We start from the raw sequence: 21,495 nt of genomic DNA, 5'->3' as shown, positions 1-21,495 counted from the left end.
TAATCATGAAATGCAACAAAGGGAGAGAGAAAAAAATTCTCTCAACAAAGGGAGAGAGAAAAAAAGGAAGAATGTGCAGAAGACTTATATTTTGGTTCTTTACATTAGTCTTCATGGAACAGTTTAGAAACCAGAATAATTATCTGTTTACAATGAAAAAAATCTTTAAAGCTGCCAATAATAGTTCTAGAATACCAGATTTGCCAACTGGGTATGTTAATAGCATTAACTTAATAGCTAATGAACTATGAACTAATTATAAAGATTATAAAATGTTCATATATTGCTACTGAGGAAACCAAATATTTTGTGAGAAAAGGAGTATATATCTAATTAATACTTAATTAAATCTTAGGAGTCCAATTACCTGTAAGGGAATTATGGAGAAAACACTATAAAAGGAACTGGAAGACTGGAATAGCCAAAAAGAGAACTTTAAAAACATGTCTGTACAGAAATACTTACCAATCTGCTATGCAACTGAATGTCAATAATTTATCCTACTCATCTAAATATGCATGCCTTTTTCCCAGCGTATTTTAAGGCACTTTATTCCATAGAATCAATTCTTGAGGTTACCCCAAAACCAGAACAGATGGAAGATAATGAGGAAAAAACAGGAAGTCAAAGCATAGTTATGATTTTTAACACAATTTAGGTATGAACAATTTGTCAGGTTGCACTCTTGACAGAGAATTCACAGGATATGGAAAGCCATTTCTTCACTAGTGCCTACAGCACAACTAATACCAATAATGCTCATCTAAATAATTGATACACTAGGGTCAAATTAACCCAGTATCAAGTCTAGACAGAAAAAGAAGTTATATTTCTTGATAAATACCTCTTAGAAATGCAATTTTGCTATTAAGAAATTTGGTGATTCAGAAATATTAGCTAGTTCTTGTAGTCAAATTGTAAACTATTGTAATTCATTCACTTGTGATACACTTTGTGACAATACAAGCCAGGTGAGAATATTTATTTTCTGTACCTTTACATAAATGCTACCACTGCCTTCAAGTGAGCTCTATCATGAAATAAAAATGCACTGAATGTACTGAAGCTTATGTACAAAGGTAGGAACTTAAATATATATTTTAAAGTCCTCTTCCAAAGATAGTTTGCATTCAAAGTACTAATTCCTTTAAATTCACATCACTCCTGCTTCTTGTTAGGATTGGTTTTCAGTTCTTCATTCAGTTTTCCAGTTACTGAAGAATGCTTCTCTCCAACTCATGGAAAGAACATTTCCAACTATAATGTACCCTCACAGGAAGTCAGTAAAACTGCAGAATCTCTTTCATGTAATGATTTGTTGAGGTTTTTTTTCTGAGACTTTGAGTCTGTGCAGTGTGGTCTCTTCCCTACCAATGCCTCAAGTATTTATATAATACTCCAATTAACTCTGTCATATTTTTGCAATTTTCACAACTGCGTTTTTAATTCTTTACAAAACAGACACCTTTCTTATGTTTCTTATTACTTCTTTGCATCCAATGACTTTTCTAAAAAAAATTGCCTGAAGTTCAAAAAGCTTACTAATTAATTTCTTAAAGGCTCTAACTTGCATATTCAAATTTTCCAAATGACTCTTCCCTTGATGTAAGACAGTTTTCAATCACTTCTAATCACGCATTTTTCTGTTCTTGCCTTTCCCCCTCATCAATTTAAAAAGCAAAGCATACTTGATCTCATCTACTTTTAATTAAAGGGCCTCTTTCCTTATAGGTTTTTCCTGATAATATCAGAAGTACCTTCTAGTGCTCTAGGCTCCTCCTACACTATCCTCCTACTCCTATGTTCTCTACAGAAAATGTGTGCCTAGTTGTGTAGATTTTTCTTGTCTACTCTCCATTGACAGTACCTTCTGGAAATCTTCCTTTACACAAGTAATCTTCTTTCAATTATACTTAAAGTGTACAGGTAACAATTTGCATACTTGCATGTATTATATAAATTTGTCTGTTTTGCATATTGACTTGGAACAGTTCATAATCTACAAACCATGAATCCTCTTTTTATATTATGAACATTTCCTCCCAGTAAATGTTCCTTGAGATGTACATTGTCTTCTACTCAGTACCACAAGACTAAGAAAAGTAAGAAATAAATTAAATAAACAAGAATATATAAAGAAGAGGGAGACAACCATGCTGAATGCACATTAGGAGAAAAGCCAACAAATACATTTGCTTAAAAGTAACAAACCATCTAATGAAGAAAGCAACAGTTCTTCATAGCAATTTGCTATAAAGTGTTTAGAGTAACAGGTCGTCACAAAATACACAGGACAACTTCTCTCTAGCAGCAAATGAATGCTTAAATCAGGAGAAGAGAAAATCCATTCAAAAACCAAATAATGAATCATCTTTTTAACATGTAAAGTTATCTGAAAGTACCCATTTGTCATCTACTATATGACACATAGGAAGACTGTTACTTACCTTAAACATGGATTTATTTAAAAAATTCTTTTGCTGGTTTTATGTATTCTTACTCAGGAATATGACATGCTTCCATAATGCCACTGTCATTATTACTTTTTGTTAATCCCAAGAGGTATTAACACTTCTAAAAAATGTTACTAGCACAAATAGTAAAACCTTCCTTATAGCTCTAACTATGTACACATGCTCATAATTTTCAATTTTGACCACTGGTTTTAAAAATTCTTAGTATTTGTATGTTTGCCTATATACCCAGACACTGATTGATCTTTTAAGGTATTGCAGTTGACCTGGCCAAATGATATTGAGCCTGGAAGAATATATTAGCCGCTCAGCTTTCATCAGAAGACATATTCTGATGCCATGGTAATTTTGGAACTTTATTTTGAATATTATGTATTATGCATACTCATTTACTATGTCATCTGTGTTTCTTCATCAACCACTGGTACCATACTGCAATTCAAAGGTCTTTATCATTTCCTTGTCAAAAGTTATCTCCTTAGAAATGTCATATAACAGAAACTAGATCAGTGTTCATCACTCTTGTCACTGATGTGCATGGGAAGAATTTACAATGCCCAAGCACTTTTTGGATTGCTCGTCACTGCTAACATCTTGTTCATCTTTCTCAAAGTACTAAGGCTTCTTGCATTTCTGTTTAGTCACTTATTTTTCTTCTGATTGGAAATGAGTCATACAATCTGGACCTAGACTTTTTTAAAAAATCAAACTACCCACCAGTTACCAAGAGCACTTCAAGTACTTCTTTTTCTAGCATCTGATTATTTGTTTTCTCAACCTTGTTTGTAATGATTGTCTGACCTAACTTTACCCAGCTAAATGTTTTTCCCACTATCTTAAACCAGGCATCTCTCATAAGAGTGGGATGAATTCCCAGCTAGACATGCCTGTCTCCCTTTATTACATCTAAAAAGAGCACAAACAGCTAACAAACTCAGCTAATATGTAGCCTAGAGCAAGTAATTTGGAATGTTAAAATGGAAAGTGTATAGCATTAGTTTACCCACTCGTCTCCTTGGAGACATCATGAAAATATATATATATGCTTTCATGCATTCTAGAACTCCACTATGACCTCAGGAGTGAAATTCCCTAAAATACAATCTCCTTCCAAACCCTCTTGGAATTCCCTGTCTCTGGAAAGGTGCTTTTCAGTTTGATGGTCCATTTTTCTTCTTATAGAAGCCAGGTACACATCAATTCACTTGGGACGTCATCTGTCTTTCTGCACTTCACTGTTCATTATGTTTGGAGAACCTGAACTGTTACACTTCTTCCACTTATGAAGCCAGTTTTGCCTGTCACTTCCACCCCAGAACCTCCCAACTCTGTCAGTGGACCCTTGTCATGGGCTATGTTATTATGATTTTCACTCTTGTTAATCACCTGCACTGCTTATAACTCTCCTCGTTAGTGCTCTCTGCCTGCATTATCAGTTCACATTGGTTCTGGCAACTGAAGAGTTGCCAACTGGTTACTTTAGTTCTTTTAAATTATTCATATTGATTACTTTGACAAATGTGACGTACATGTCAGCCTGGAAATGCAGACAAAGCAGAGAGAGGGACAAAGCCCTCTGTTTTTATTACAGTGCCTGCTACAAGTAATATTGTAGACCTTTCTACACAGTGCAAGCTCCACAGAACAAAGAATATATATTTCTTTGCGTATCCAGCACCTAATACACTTTGATGAATATTTTGACAGTATTAATCAAAGTTGATAATCATCTCATGTCCTCTTTAATACCATCTTATGCACATCTCAGCAAATATGGCTTCTTATTTATTTGAGCAACCTAACAGTTCAGATTTTTCTTTGCTTTCTGAAAAAGTCCTACACCAGCCTCTCACATTTTCCTAAAGAAACAGACTATTTACAGATTTTATTGCCCTTTTCTCCTCAACTGTTATATCTGTTTCTTGTATTTTGAACAATATATCAACTCCAAAAAGCTAAATTCAATTAAAGTATTAGAAATGCTACATATTTCCTAAAGATGCTTATGCAAAAAAAAATACAGAGTAAGATGTCAATTCAATGAATTAAACCTCACTTTTGGATCTTCAGGTGCTCAGTTTGGTAAATTTGTTTTTTATATTTAATTAATTAATCGGTAACATAGAACTGCATGTGACTTTTTCACAGTCTCTCATTATGTTTACTATTTCTGTCCCCAAGGGCTTTTAATAGCATCAACCTTCCCCCTCACCAAGACTGGTTTTTGGAACAGGTCACTTACTTTGTAATGCGGTCAATGTTAGCAATTTGCTTCTGGTTCCGGATTATTTCTATAGCTGCCCAAAGGTGCTGGATTGCCTTTGTGTCTGCCTGTCGTCTCTTCGTTAGGCGTGCCATGACCTGCTCACCTGCTCAGCTGCAGCCAAGAAATAAAAAATAAAAAAATAAAAAAAAAATTCACCAAAAGTTAAGCAAGAATTATAAATTACATGAAATATGATTACAAGGAAAAATGTATTGTTGCATAGGCATTCAATTTGTATATAACAACGTGTTTTCAAGTGCTTAAAGAGCAGTACAAAGTGAAAAAAGTAGTTTACAAGAATCCCTTTCATATCACATAATCAAAACGGAAGACAAAAGGCAAGCAGTAAAATATATTAAATCAATAGCAAATTTAGTTCATATCTCAGCTCCCTATATTTGGTAAAAATGCAAAACTACCCCAGTCTGAAGCTGCCACAGCCTCCTGCATTGCCTGAAGCCCTTAATAGGGTGAGTGGTGCTTGACTACATCATACAGCATAAGCACAAATTCTGACACAGAGAAAAAGCTGGACCCACAATTTAACATAAAACACAGTCCTTGGAGTATTATCTTCCATGTTCTTATCATTTACAGCTATTTTTAAAAAGTCCATTCTATGAGGAGAAACCAGAAGTATATTTTCATGGATGATAAGTCTTTAAAAAAATATTTTGGAGCAGTTCCATTTTCTGTAACATGCTAAAACCCAACAGGGCCAAAGTGCTTCTGATGGCATTTGCCCATCTAACCAACCCTGAACAGGAACATAATGAGCATCTGGCTTTGTTTACAAATTTTCCAAAAGCTGGAGGCAATGAGTACAGATAAGCCATAAATCGCCTACAGCTCCACTACAGGCACAGAATCCCTTTTTAAAAGCTTAACGATGCATTTTGATCACTAAATAACTTTCTTCCATTGCCACCACTTTCTCAATGAAAAATGACTGATTTATGAGTGCTACCAAGGTCTATAATTTATTTTAGAGCTCTGTCCTCGGAATGAACCCTGTGGTATGCACGCGGATATTTGTAGCTAGCAGAATATTAACTTCAGTAACCCAAAATAATATAAAAAATGCAAAAACATTTCACCATCTGTGCAATGTTAAAGATGGGAATTTAGGTACTAAAAGTGTCCCTGCTCTCAAATTCAGAAAAATGAAATAGATTTGAGTATTCCATCAGTAGCAGCAATGTAATTTTCAAGTCTATGGGACCTACAGGTACTTATCAAAGAGGGCTCTCAAGTTTTAGATCTGATATAAGCTTCGGCGACACTCACTAACTTTACAGGTGCAATGAAATGAATGGCAACATTCCATTATTAAGGATAAGAAATTATTTAGAAGCATTATACTTTTTGCTTTTTCCATTTAAAGAAAAAAAATAAGGAAAATAAAGATGATGTGAAGAGGTATGTACACGCCCAGGTCCATGAGGTATTCCTGGCTGCAGGAGATATCAGGGAAGGGCACAACAGAGCAGTGCATGACAAGATGTGGTGTGGTCACACATCAATCCCACATTTCAGCTTTAGAAATCTCCTCCCTCTGGGGTTTAAAGAAAGGGCAATTAGAGGGATCTCCCAGAAAAAAAAGGCCAAGAATACAGTTTTGAAGGAAGGATAAGAGGGAATGTGACAGACATACAGCTAAGAGTGACAGCAGTAGATAGCATCGCCTGACAATGATTCAGAGAAAGAAAGTCTCTATTGGGAACAGTAGGAAAAGACATTTCATCCCTGTAAGCTCCTCTGCATTCATTTCACAGAACATTAGGCCACTGCAAGTTAAAAAAAAACCCTGCTAATTTGTTAGAGAAACATATAACTATTTGTAGAACTTAATTTTTAAGAGAAATCGAGTAAAGCACAAAAGAAGCTTGATCTTAACACGAAACACGACAATCTTTACAGACCTATTGTTTTAGCACAAAACTTATTTCCTAACACAGACATGACTGAAACATCATTCTTCTTATTCCAGGCCTCCACAAACCCTCTGTACAAAAGCTGCCAGACGATAAGGCAGCCAGCAAGCTGGACACGGGGTCTCTTGCACAGCATTGCATCCCCATGCGAGGAGCAAGCGTTTGTCCTTCCTGACCCCCAGAGCAGTGTGAAACAACAGACCAGTTCTCAGTTTATTTAGCAATCCCAACTCCTTTAAAAATAGCCCCTATTTCTGGCAGCCCAGCATATGGCTGCCGTGCCAGAGTCACACCCAGCACAGGGGATGGCAGGGTTTTCTCTCACACCCCTGTGACGCCTGTGCCCAAGGGCACAGCACAGGGCAGGGTCCTGGGGAAGCCACCTGCTACCTCTGCTTGGTGCCATGGCCCTGCTGTGCAGCCAAAGGGAAGGCTGGCCTTTGGGAATTAGGAATTCCCACTTCTCCAGGGCGAGAGAAGAAGCCCATGCTGGAGGCAGGGAGATGGAGAGTGAAGGAGCACTGTAACCATGAGCTCCTGAAGCCCTGTGGCTGCAGAGAGGCAAAGGCCCTATGGGATCACTGTCTCCTTTGGAATGTGCTTTCAGAACAAACTCTTCCACCAGCCCCTCACCCCATCCTTGTTGTGCTGTGTTGGCTTGAAGCACTCCCAGGCCATGCCCTGGGCTATGGCTGACAGCCCTCAGGACAGGATGGGCACCTCCCATGCCTGCATCCTGCAGGGATGTCACATCACTGGGCCAGAAGTTACCCCCAAAACACAACCCATGTGGGTACCCCCTGATGGCTCCCTGTTCGCACTGCTGCACACACAGACACGGCCATGGCTCTTCCCCTGTGTCTGTCTGAAAATAACAGCAATGGGGACACATGTGGCACACAGCAATCACATCTGTTCTATTTCCTTTTTGTTTTACTCAAGACACAATAATTTTAGCAGGTGTTCTGCCTTCAAAGAATATATCTTTCACTTTCATAACTTTGGTTTACTATTTAAGGGCACTTTTTTTAAACTTAGGAGTTGACACTCTACTACTGAAATAGCGGCTCTTACACACCATACTGCCAAAAATACAAAAAATAGGGTTTTTTTCCAAAAGCCCAGACTGCTTTAGTGTTATTTTAATCTTTTAATTGGATGGTGTAGAAAAAATATAGAGTCTTTTTACATTACAGAAAAAGTTTAAAAGATTGTGGCATATTTCTTGCTGTTCATTGCAGTCACTCTACCTCTAGGGTAGAACTAATCACAAGAGTCTACTCCCTGAACTCCTGCAAAAATATAAGCAGTTTTTTATATTATTACAATATTTTAAAGGAAACTTGTATCCAACTGTTAATAGCTCATACAATGCCTTCAAGTGCTACTTCCAAGCAACAGAAAATCCTCCCAGCGTCTCCACAGGAACACCTTATTCATGCAAATAGTACTTTATATTTTAACAGGAGACATGTTAGAGTCTTAAATCTGTATTTATCATTCCTGATTATTTGCTTACGTGTGGGTTCACACACACACACACACACACACACACACACACACACAGAGGAGAGAACAAGCATAAACATGCAGTGCGTGTGAGTATGTGTAAAAATCTATGGCTCAGAGAGGTTAAGTATCCAAAGAGGCTGATTCACCCAGGCAGTCTTTTAAAGAAGTTTGAAGTCCAGAGACTTTAAAACCACAATACTGGATTGTACATTTACAGGTAAATCCTTGAAAATGTTACTCATTCTCCTCTTTTGTTATAGCATTCATTTAAAAATCCTGGAAAGAAAAACTAGAAGCTGAAGTAAACATTCAATTCCTTTGTTTGATTTGCTGGGCACTATTCTCATTTAGGTATGGTACACCCTGTCCATACAAAATTAGTTGCTCCATGCCACTTATGTCATGTTTTGCAGCAAGTTTATGGTAGGATACAGCTTCTGAGAGAAAGGTTGACAAACACATATGACTGAAAATCTAGGAATTTATATCAGTAGGATCTGTCTTAGGTTTTGTAGGCATCCATGAAACCTGCAGAATATAAGAAATATCCTCCTAACAGAGAAAGTTTTGTGTGGCTGATGCACTAGCCCACACACTTCCATCACACCCTCACTCACACAGGGCCCAAAGCAAACTCTTTATATTCTCAATTTTCAACTCTCTAACTTTCCCTCATGCACTCTGCTTATGGTTTTACTGTATTTTGTATTTTGAATCCCTCTTTAATGTCCTAAACACATTTTGAAAGCTATACCGCTTTACTGTGTGCAACTTTCCTCAAGAGCCAAATGTAGCCCACACTTCTCACAGGCAGGCTCAACAACCTGTGCTTTATCTTGTGAGCACAAGAGATAACACACACAGCAGGGCTTATCTTGCCCGGGTGCCCAGCACAGCCTCAGTGCGCGTGGCAGCGGTGGCACCGCAGTGGCAAGGCAGACACTGTCACAACAACAAGGCCACCAGTCATCAGCACACACTTGGCTGAACCAAACGCTGTGCAGCTGTCTGCTGCAAGAGTGCTGGATATGGAAATCTGAACTGCAAGTCAAAATAAACAAAAATCACCTTGCAGCACGTCAAGGAATTCAGCCCAGGGAACTTCCTGACCTGCTGCTAGCATTCAATTTAGCAGATACTATCAAGTACTGAGTTTAGCTAGAAACTCTCCCTGCACACAGGAAAAACTCAAAGAAGTCAAATCCTGCCACATGGTAGCTGTTAAACACCATTGTCCAAGCAAAATATGATGCTTCTGAAAACTTCACTAGTAATGGGAACTTTGCACTGAAGCAGACGGAGTTGCAGTTGGGTGCTGCTGCTCTGATGGGAGCTGCTAATTAAGAGCTGACAAGCAGTAGCTTGTTAAACCTTGTTTTTGTACTCCACTCTAAGTGAGGCTACCTGGGGTGCTTAGCCCTTCCAGTGCAAAGTCAAACAGGTTAAACTCCATCTCTGCTATCAGCCACCACTTGGCTGGGACTTTGTGTGCACTTAATTGCAATGGAAAGAAGGTTTAAGGAGTTGATCCTTGCCACTGCTCAGCTACTGGTTGCTGCCTTTCGGCCTCACAGACCAAAAGGGGCTATTTCTGTTTTTTCCACAATACACAGTGAAAGATTTTAGGCTCACAAGCAGGAAGAAGCTAGGCTCAGTCCTAGTTTTTGTGGCTTTCATGCTGAGTTTGGGTGGTTTGGGAACTTACACAGGCTCAATTTCATATTTATAAGTACTTTATAGTATGGGGTCTAGTGTTTCTTAAAGTGTAACTCTTTACAGTAGGTATAAAACTGTACATATGAGCAGTACAAAGAGTTCCAAATGTCTAGCTTTGTTCTTGTACTAAATAGTAGTCTACCATTAAAATACAGATTTGCAAATTGATGCAGAGTTTGGGTCTGTGGACTTCATACAGATCTCCATTATACTGTGAATTTCTGCAAGCTTAAAATTTAGTTTACAATTTAAACTGCTGTTAAATCATATCTTTCATCACAGTGCAGTGGGAGTGTGAACTCTTAGTCTTCCCCTCCTACAACAATTGTGATTAAAAGTGGTAATTATTCTATTTTTACATAGGAAAGGTACAGGTGAAAATGTCTTGACTGAGAAGCAACACAGGTCATGCATGGGGCAAAAACAAGAGACTGTTTAATTTCATGTCTGCCTTCCATAGCTGTGATCCAAAAATCTGGGGAGAAGCTGCTAGGGTAAGGACAAAGTTTTTGGTAGGAGAAAATCCGTATTTTGCTTACCATTTATTTGTCCTCATGAGTGTGCAAGATTATAGGCATAACCAAAGATTTGCTGGGACCTGGCAGCAGGAGATTCTCTTTTGTAAGACTGAGGGTTATCAGAAACAAAGATTTTGCATACAAAGTAATTTTCAAATGTTGAAGAATAAGCAAGCGGTTTGGTATATTAGATATTTATTTTGGACTTAATCCCAATCCACTAAAATCAGCAAATGCCTTTCTGCTGACTTTCCAGGGTTTTGGAGTAAACTTTCAACTGCTGTCTGATTGCCACATCCTCACAATGAAAAACTTAGGGATGTGTTGAGTGAACACATTAGGGATGTGAGTGAAACTGAAAGATGTAACAAAGGCTTGCGACTGAAATAGGCAAAACTTCTTTGTTAATTAAACTAAAGTCAGAAAATTAGAGTATAAATTAATAAAAGTTACTGAATTCTTTGGGGTTTTTTTGGTTTTGTCTGTTGGTTGTTTTGCTTTTTTAATTAGGAGATCAGTTCAGGCTGTAATGCTATTATTTTGTAAGTCATTAAAACACAGATTTTTGCATGTTGAATGCGTGTCATTCCTAATGAAAACCTTTTTATTTCACTGTTAGCTTAAGGTCTACACAGTCTATTCAAAAGAGGAAAGTTTATTAGCATAATTATCCTAAATATTTCCCATGTGCAAGTACAATATCCCTGCTGATCTGTGCAGTTCCACCTTCTGCATTTCCCAACTGCAAGGTTTGTAACCTCGATGTCATGCAACTTTTTGAGTGAGGTTTTGCATAGCCCCCTGAAGTGCAGTACAGACACAAAACAGAACTGCATGAATATAAAACTGTAATGTTTTGCTTCGTTCTCTCTGCAATTTAATTTTTTCCCCAACTCCTGTACACAGAATACATAAAAGCTTTTGCTTTTACCTTGTGCCATTTCAGGATGGCAGTGAGCCACTGCAGAAACCTGAGCCAAGGACATTACAGAATTAAAGGCCCCAAGAATACTTTTACTACACATATGTGCAGGGTCTATTTTAATCCCTGATACTGCATTTATTTCATTTGTATTGTATTCCATTCATAGTGATTAAGTAAGTGTCCTTCACTGGGGCTAAGGCACACAGTAGTTGAATGTTAAGCTCAGACATTTTGAATCATCAGTATACAAATGGTAGAACTCTTTATTTTTCTTTTGGAGCCAAACTTGGACTTTCCTGTTTAATTAACTCACTCTGTTAGAGAGAACTTGACACAAGATATTGAGTTGCCATCCCAAAAGAGAATTTCTAAAAGTGTAAGTGCAAACAGAATATAACAAAATCTGATATGAAGCATCAACACAAGATGCTGAGAAAGACTGAATAATAGCCATATACTCCAAACAAAGGCTGTCCAAGTGGTCTTGTTGGCTATCAAATACAAATATATGTACAGGGCTGAAATGCATTCTGCTGCCTCTCCAGCCAATCCCAGTCTGGAATTTCAGAAACAACAGCAAATGCCATTCTAATATTTGAAAGAATCTATCCTTTGTTCCTGTCTGGCAGAAATCACTGAATAAAACCTTATCTAGCAACGCAAATTTGAAAAAAAGAAAAGCATAGCTGCCAAAGAAAGTAACATAGTTGAAAGAGCTGAAAGCAAAGAGCCAAAGCTGTAACCAGCAATGTAGCTACACCAGCTTCTAACAAATGACTTTTTTGGTGATGGTCATCATGTTTTACTCTTGGTACTGTGCCTAGGTAAGCTGAGGCTCATAATATATTTTTTGCTATGGATCTGCGTTAAGACAAGATTCCACACTGATCTTCTAAAATAAGCAGTATTTTCCTTAATATTTCAATTGGTATTCAATGCATAGAGAGTTAGTTTTTACAGCCAGTAAGAGAATTAACAGTTACATAGGAACATCAAGAACCACACAAGTTTCTGGTTTACTGAGAAAACAATGTTTCAAAGCAGTTCTGGGGAGGTTTAGACTGGACATTAGGAGGCATTTCTTTACCTGCAGGGTGGTCAAACACTGTAACAGGCTTCCTAGAGAGGTGCTTCAAGCCTCTACGTGTTTAAGGGGCATTTGGCATTTTCCCTTAATAACATGCTTTAACTTTTGGTCAGTTCTCAGTGGTCAGTGGTCAGGCAGTTGGACTAAATGATTACTGTAGGACTCTTACAACTGAAATATTCTATTTTACTCCTATTTTATATGACCACTGAAAATGCATACACTGTAAAGCATTTATCAAACTTCTAAACTTCCAAAGAAAGCAATTTAGTTTGGTTTGATTAAGGCTTAATTAATGAAATGAAGTTATGCTAAATGCTTTCCACAATGAAGCTTGCACTAGTGTAAATTGTTTTAAAAACACAGTTCTTGCAAAATGATGCAAGTTTCTCATGAAGATAAACTTCAGCTTCCATAGTAACAAAGCCTCTTACTTTCAGTATGATGATGTACTAGACTAATATCAAATAGATTTTAAGCTGTTCAACTCCAAAGACTACTCATCTTGGGGCAAAGGGAGTTTCTGTACAAAAGATGGTCCAACACGAGCAACTTCAACATCACCAAATAATACATGGCCCATACAAGGTGTAAAAGGATCATCCTACACATTTCTTGTCCCCTATCACAAAAAATAATGAGGTCTAATCAGATTTGTTTATTTGGGGATTTATCAAAAATAATGCTTGCACCCAAGCTGCTGTCAGCAGCACTCTGGGCTGCCCTGTACAAATGCACATGGACACAAGCAAGCCACACACACCTGCCTTGATGAGAGGGGCTTCAACTAACATGTTTTACCTTCCATTTGCCACAGAGTAAGAGCATAAAGAGGGTCAGTTACAGAAGATTAAATGACACGTGGAGATAGGATCATGTTCTGAACCCACACTGCACACTAACACAGGCTTTCTGTGGTTTAACTCCACCCACTACCAAATCCCGTATTTTCCAAAGCAGCCTGAAGCTAAACCACTGAAAGATGCTCAAGGAGAATCCATGGAAGGAGTTAACTCCTAATGAGCAGCCTGGGCTGTTTCTCTATGTAGACAAGCTCTTAGTAAATAGATGCTTCCTGTCCTCTCCCTTGGCTGTAGTGAGCAGAGATGATTAATGCAGCTATGCATCCTGACAGGCTCCAATGCTCACTTGGTCGTAAAACAGGAAAAATCATGGCCAAAGAAGGCTGATGGTGAGGGCTGGAATTTCAGTTTGGAAGATAAATAGATGCCACTTTGATTCTGCAACTCCCTCTAATAAAAAATGATAGGTGGAAGACATCTTAGAAAACACTAAGAAATATAAATGAGAATAGCAGCTCCTTCTCTGAAAGCAGGCTTTTGATCATCATCTTCCTTTCTGCTCTGAAAACTAAGGAGCTTGGTTGTTTTGTAAGCCTCAAATGAACTGATGCAGTAAATTTCTCTGTCAGTAAGTAAGGTATAATAAATAAGGTATGATGACATAAATAAATAAATGATTTTTCATGGTGTATTAGCAGGGAATGTAATTCTGCATAGGGTCAGTTTCACACTAAACAATGAGAAAGAGAGATACATTTTCCAGGTCAAAGAATCATGAATGTATGGAAAAGTACAAATCATGAAAAAGATAAATTCATTGAAGATTATGTAAGCTATATGGTATAACAGAGCTGATGTTGACTTTTTTTCCAATTTAATGGGAGATTCCAATTTGTTGGGGTTTTTTTTCTCTTTCTCTGAACTACACACAACTGACAGTATCTTTAAAGTACAAATTGTGATTCTGGTGGTAGCAACAGGACCTAAACCTTTGATGTTTGTAACAACTATTCCTCTACCAGGCTGCATTTTTATTGACAAAAGGCAGCTGAATCAATTTTTGTTGCTCCTTAACAAAAACAAAGTCTGCCTGAACTTGTTTCTTTCAAAGCTCTTCTTTTTGGCCTCTCCCTCTCTATAAATAAAAGCACAGCTACAGAACTTCTAAAACTGCTCAGATATTGAATTATTTTAAGAGTGAGTGTGTTATGCAGGCATGACCACTTTTCTCCAGCAATCAGGCCACAAGCAACATTAGCTCAGAGGAGACTTTCTCTTGTCAACAGTAATCTCTGGGAAAGCTGATACTATATAAAGAAAACAAGCACAATTCTGAACAAACTAAGGTTTCCAAACTAAAGCTCCTTCAAGGCTAATATGCCTGGGCTTACCCTTGGAAACTTTAAGAAATACACTCAGAACTTAGAGCGTTAAAACACATTGATCTGTAATGCAGGTAAGATGAGCCTAAGAAAACACTGCCAAAGCTTACATGCTTCTACAACATTAATCAAAAGCAACTTTCAGGCAGGGAGAGGATCAAATTGTAAAATCTGAGCTTCAGATCCTGCTTCTGAAGTTCAAGGTGAATATCAGAAATAATGGACCAGAAAGTTTCAGTCTGTGCTCTCCCAGCTGAGGGGCAGTTCATCAATAGAAAGAACAATGCATGGTGGAAATGGAAGCCTTTGCCCTAGCCCTCATCTTGCTTAGCTTTCTCTTCTATGTTTTTTAGAGAATGTATTTCCTAGGTTGGGCACAGACATCTGGCTTAAAAGTACAATCTGAAGTATATTTGGAGCATATGTTCTTTCCTTCACAGGCAGTACCCAAACTCACTAATTACATGCATTCCTACATGGCTTTCTTTTCATCCTGCCCCAAACCAACTCCATCATCACTTCCTAGTGAAGCCTAATCCCTATCCATCTCTAAGGTCTATTCCTATACTTTTTATACCTCAAAAGCAGGTAATTTATTAAGTTTGCACTTACTTCAGATTGCCCTCAGCTCTCCTCCTAAAACATCCATGTCTGGACAAGGACAAAGCTTGCCTAGAGGACAATTTACAGACGTGAGAACAGCAGTTTTCATGAAAACCACTGTACAGGGAAAAACAACTGCATTCATAACTAAACAAATCCTGAAGTGGAAAACAGCTGAGTATAATCATGATCCTTTTCTTTTTATCTTTGCTGCAGAAGTTAACAAATGGAAAAAATGAATACGTTTCAAAACCATAAACTTTATAAAGAGAAACCTTAAAAGTCAAAACATTACTCAAAGAAAAAAATATCTTCCAAAGATCAGAGCAGATGATGGAAGCATGTTGCCATTACTTCAGATAACACCAGTTTCTCAGCAAATCTGGTAATAGCTGATATCAAGAAAACCTCATCCTACCATTTCAGGTTGGTACATCCTTCCTATATGCTTTTTAAAAGTAGGAGGGAGGAATATACCACTTAACTTTATAACCAGTTCTTGGTGCGGCTCATTGGGTGGCAGAGGTTGGGAAATGGCACAGAGTTTTTCCCAACATTGTAATCTTGGGCTGCACTCTCAAACTAGTTGTGCTGTTTCAAAGACCTTGGTGGGAGTTCTAGTGTGATCTCTTTTTTATATATTTTCTATTACCTATAACTTTCAGATGCTTCCAACTTTGTTTCTCATCTTCTCTTACCTGAAGCCAACTTACATGTCTTTATTTTTTAATGCAGAGAATTCGTCCCCTGGCTTCTTGACGACCAATTGTGGGTGAACAGAATTACACATTTTTTTCCTGAAAATCCATTTTGCATCAGCCTGATTCTTGCATGTTATACCTGTTCTGTACCACCTTGGTAAAATGAATACTTTGACCAGTAGGCTTGCTATTATATTCATATGCATGTCCATGGCATGTACTGGAGTTACAAAGAGCCCAGTGCTGCTCTGGGACTTCAGCATTTCCCACTTGCAGAATGATGTTCTGTGTCTCCTTGGGCGGGTGCATCTGAAACCTATTTCTTTAAGCACTGATGATGGTGATGTCGACGACATAGAGCAGATCACAAAGGCCCTTTGGGGAGGACATTACTCCTAAACACTCAAGAACTCTTCCTGCTCTATCATTATCTAGGGCTGAGGTTTATTAAAGGCAACAGGACCATACTGTTCTATTCTCAGCCATTTCCTTTGGACACTGAAACATGGGATTAGTAATTTTGTCACCAAAACTAGGACTTAATTTTTCAGATTATTTCAGTTTTCACTATTGCCAACATTTGGCTGGGGTTTTATTTTACTCCTTTAACCTGAATGCAGATAAATGATAGGGAGCTCTGACACTGAGACTTAGCCCTACAGGGTGGGGGAAATTCCTAGATGGAATAACTGGATAGTGTTCCATCCCTGTGGCTACCAACAGAAGTAAAAGCCCAGAAAAATTAACTAATCCTTCAATGAGCTTCTCCTAAATTTCAGAAAATGTCATTCATTAAATACAGCCACCTATTGTGATTTCTGCAAAAATCTTTTCTGCGTAATGCAAAGAAAATGAACTGCAAGAATATCATAACATTATGGTTATCACAAAGGCCAAACCTGTTGGTTTGGAACTTGGAACAACTTGGAATTTGGATTTACAATACACTATTCTGCAGGAAACAAAATACTGGGGTTCTGGCAATCTTTCCAATCAGTATCTTATTTCATCATGTGGGGTTCTTTCAAACTAGACAGAAGACCTGGAGTCCACTATGCTGTTGAAACACCTGCCTGAAATACTCCAGTTGTGATGCCTAACGTTGAATGAGGCATTTAACTTGGGGCTACTTCACCAAGCACTAGAAACCACCTGAAACACAGTCCAACACTTCATCATCCTCTTAAGCTGCTCCCTGTCCTGTAGGACTGAATGCAAAGTGGAAACGGAGAGGGTAATTTGCTCCTGACAGGGTTTTCAAGCTGGAGTACCAGATTGCTTGATTTCAGACAGCTACTCCTCAGGAAAGTGGTTATTTTCTCACAGGGGTGTAGCTTTTCTTCTCGTGTAAGTCAAATCCATTAATGAAGAACACCAAGTCTAAATCTGGGAGGACTCCATAATAGTAGTGATTTCCTTACAGGTTTATATGGCTGCTTCTCTTTGATACACTTACATGCTAAAATTCCTTCTAAAATTGTTTCTAGCTCAGCCCCTATTTCTCACTTGTCCATGCCTGCTTCCCAGAGATTTAATTTAATTTTTCATTTTGCTCTTCTGAGTATGACAAGACATAAAGTGAGACTATGAGAGCTTCTTTTACATTGAGGAGCAAGTTTTCTTGTTTCAGTGACCCTGAGGCCCGAGTGGGAAACCACAAAGTGACCAATGCCTTATTCTACCCAATGCCATGAAATCTAAGATGCTTTTCACTGTTTTCACCTTTATTAATAGAAGTAGAGTGTGTTCATCCAAGTGATGATATGCTGAAGGAAAACCTACAGGATACTGAACTGGTCATTTTAAACTGAAGAAACAGAAAAAAGGTTTTGTTTTTAAATTCTTCACATCTGTTCTCCCAGTGCTGAGAGATTCTGACTTTTACCACCTTTTTTCTGTTGCAAATAGTCTGTTATTTATTTTTAGACCTGAGATTTCCTACTGAAATCAGCTGCAGGTTTACAATCTTTGCTGAGTTCCAACAACAGAAAAAAACTTTTGAGGAGACTTTTCAGGTATTGTTTGTTGGACTGCCACTGCTGCCACCACAGTGGTCAAACTAATTTAAAGCACTACTCTAAGCCAACTGCAAGAAATTTTCCTGTCCAGTCTAGCAGCATGGCTGTTAAACTACAGACTGTCCTGTCTTCATTTGTGCTCTTATTGCAGCCTGTGAGCCACAATGGTTTTGGTGTGCTAAAGAAGACACTGACATCCATGTCAGTCTCTGGATTGCAGCTTCTGAGTTTATAACAGATGGGAAACCAACAGAGGAGTTAAAATCCTGTGAATCCACGCACAGCTTATAGCCAGTAGCCATCTGGCTGGGGATCTACATAATACCACAAGAGGATGACAAAAAAAAAAAAAAAGAAGAGGCAGTTTCATTTGCATTTCCTTTTCTCATCCCCTTCTTTGTCCTACCTGGTTGGAATACACTATCTTACTTATACTTATTACAAACAATCTTTCAGCTATTTCATACATGTTAAACAACTACAGTATTTTCCTACTAGCACTTTCCACATAGAAAAATAAATTCAGTGTTAGGCAAAAAGTCCAACACATGACAGGATATAAGGTTTTCTATGGTAATAGACAAATAGGCAGCATTTAAGCGAAGTGAAAGCATTTGAGAACAGAGAAGGGAAAGCACCAAGCAACCCCATTCAGCAGGGCTTCCAGTTGCTCTAAAAGCAATTCCAGGCAGAGAAAAATGCAACACAGGGCCCCTAAAGTATAATTACTTGAGAAAAAATGTGGCCAACAAAAGTTACCTAACCTGTTCAGAGAAAAAGCAAGCTCTCTACCCCTAAAATGTGCTGGAAAGGCTGAAAATCTGGTTTTCAAAGCAAAAAAGTTAAAAGCTTTAGTAAAAACCCCTTTTGCACAGCAGCGTGTTCAGCTGGCTTGAGACAGGAAACATGCAAACCTTCCTTACAGACAAAAACCCTTTTTTGCCTCAACCTGCTGAAATGTTTAGCTAGGCACTTTCAGCCCCTGCATGTTTGTTGGGGTTTTAGCTTTCTCACAAGATGCAAAGAAAGAGGAGAAGCACTACACCAAGAATTCCTTTCCCTGTGAGCCGTGTTGCAAAAATGAGAGCATATTAAGCAACTCGAGAACAGGAAATAACACTGACAAACAAAACTGATATTCTTTCCATAATGTGGTCACTCAGAGGAGGACATTTGAAATTTCATCTCCCCAAATCAAAAAATGTTTATTCTACTTTTGGCAAGGCTGCTGAATGCATGTGTGCTCCCTCCTCCTAGTCCGAGTGCTTTATGATCCTTTCAGTGAAGCAGATAGTCACACTAGAGTAGAAATTAACTCAGAGCTGCACAGTTTTCTCATAAAGCTCTCTCCTTTGGAAAATGTTGTTTTATTGGTCCCCAGATGGTTTGTGGAAACCAAATAGTAGATATGTGGGAATGTATGTGAGATCCCTTCAGCTCACCTGGAGCATCTGGCACGGCAGGTGAGGGGTGCTGAAGCTCCACAGGCAGAGTCCTCCTGCACTCTGTCCTTTTGTCAGAGGCTGGAAGAAGGGATTGAATGCAGCCGTCTATTCCTGAGCTAATCACTCCACGCTCCCTTCACACTTGACATGATCTACTCAAGGCTACAATTCATCTTGTTGTGAAGCAGGCATCACAAATAGGTCAGATGAATTAAGCCCTAAAATTAACCATTTCTCTCCAGGGAAGATAAAGTGAGATTAGGATGAGAAGTTCCTGTGGCTGGATTTAAATCACACACACTGCACTCAGGCTGCCTGCTCTAACCAGTGCCTACATTTGCCTGGTATGAGGTTGTGCTTGCAGCTGAATGTCTCACATCTCAGCTAAGGGCTCTACCCAGCATATTATTGATTTTTCTGCTGCTTTGCCTTTTTTGGATGAAAAATTTCATCATTATGTTTTCATTTTCCATATGAACATCTTTGAATAACTGAAGATATCTTACTTTCCCCATCTTCCTAAAGAAAAAAAGTGCAGTTGTGTTTTTCATTGAGAAAAGCTCAAATAACTGCATTTTTTCCTGAAAAAACCCCAAAACAGACAGGGATCTTTCCTTTATAACCCAAGTAATATCACTGCAATTCTAGTAAAAGGGCTGATTAATGACAATGTCTGATATATACTATAATTTTCAATGGGAATAATGTATATTTTGAATTTTTTTCTTGTCAGATTGAGTTTTTAATTAAGAAAAAGTGCAGTGTGAGACACTTTTTAATTTTTCTTGTAAGAAGTGTGATTTTAATAAATGTGGCTATCTATCCAGACAAAATGAAACTGCAAAAGCATAACTGCAGAATTTTCTTCAGTGTTTTACAACAATGCTTTGTTAGAAACCGAGCTAGAAAAGAAAATTAATATCCTTAGTTATTTCAAAAGGCTAACTTTCTCTAACTTTGACTCCTAGGTCACAAGGCTGTTTATTTCAGATCAGCAGTACCTTCATTTAAAGTAAAGTACAAATTTTTCATCCCTTTTTACAATGTTGTGGCCTTTGTCCTCTGTATCATATCACTACTGGAACCATCATCTCACCCTCCTGTCTTTATCAGCAGTCCATTAATCAAATTTATTTGCTTGGTCTGAGCTTCATTCCTACATGCATTTTCTGATTACCTCCAAACAGTTTAACAAGTTCAATAAAAAGAAGCTGCAACCATATAAGCAGTAAAAAATTTCCATACTGATGTCTTTGTCTTCAATAATTAAAACTAAACACCTTCCTTTATTCCTTCAATTTGACCTTGACTTTTATGGACTCCATGGAAAGTTATAAAATGGAATGTAAAATAAATTTTAAAATGCTGAAACCCAGATTTCAAGCTCTGTTCCCAGAGAAGCTGTACATGGAATTGCATCCAATGGGCCAGAGAACCTGCTCACAGCCTGCCCCAGTCCCTTCCAGGACTCCCCTTTGGAGAAGTCATCCAGCACTTCACACTTAGGAGTCATCTGACACTACAATTCAGGCCTTCAGCCTCAGAAGCCATCTTTATCTCTTCCTTTGAATTATTAAGGGTTAATACAATGTTCTTCTATCTGCTGAAACATGTTACTCTTTCCTAATTTCCTGACTAAGAGGAAGCTGCATCTAAATTCATTACTTTAGGTTTTATTTACAAAGGAGGACCTCACATGGGATTTAACTCTGTACATACTCCTCAGACTGCACTTCAAATAAAACAGTTTAACCAGCAGTTGTTATTTAGAGCAAACCACAGAAATAAAAAGCTAAAGCAAAAATCAGATATAAAATACACTTCCATTTTTATGCCAGAAGGAATTGTCTACTTCATGCATTCAATTATCTTAGTGCTGCTTATAAGAGATGGGGGTTTTCTGTGTGAACTATAACAACTGATTTTTACAAAAGAGTTGCATTAATTCTCAAAGTAATGTGCAAAAACCCTTCAAGTTCACTTCTATTTGATGTTGGCTCAGGCAATTTTGTGCTCTCACAGCATCCCATCACCAGGATCTTTTGTTTCAGACCCTGCTGGTGTCATTCAAGGCAGCAGCAGCTCAGGGAAGCAAAGCACTGTTCTGTGTG

The 21,495-nt window shown here is 38.1% G+C and overlaps 1 protein-coding gene across 3 annotated transcripts in view; it reads right to left on the bottom strand.

Moving 5' to 3' along the window:
• Positions 1-21,495, bottom strand: part of ZMYND11 (zinc finger MYND-type containing 11) — a 105,221-nt gene that overhangs the window by 56,534 nt on the left and 27,192 nt on the right. For all 3 annotated transcript variants that reach the window (XM_030943090.1, XM_030943091.1, XM_030943092.1), the window contains exon 2: positions 4,717-4,851. In XM_030943090.1, the coding sequence (XP_030798950.1) occupies positions 4,717-4,832 (116 nt within the window). In that variant the 5' untranslated portion in view covers positions 4,833-4,851. The remainder of the gene's footprint in view (positions 1-4,716; positions 4,852-21,495) is intronic.

The sequence above is a fragment of the Camarhynchus parvulus genome, chromosome 2 (assembly GCF_901933205.1).
Source record: "Camarhynchus parvulus chromosome 2, STF_HiC, whole genome shotgun sequence".
In the NCBI taxonomy this organism is placed as follows: Eukaryota; Metazoa; Chordata; class Aves; order Passeriformes; family Thraupidae; genus Camarhynchus; species Camarhynchus parvulus.
The sequence above is the reverse complement of the archived record's forward strand: the minus strand, read 5'-3'. Positions and strand labels throughout refer to the sequence as shown.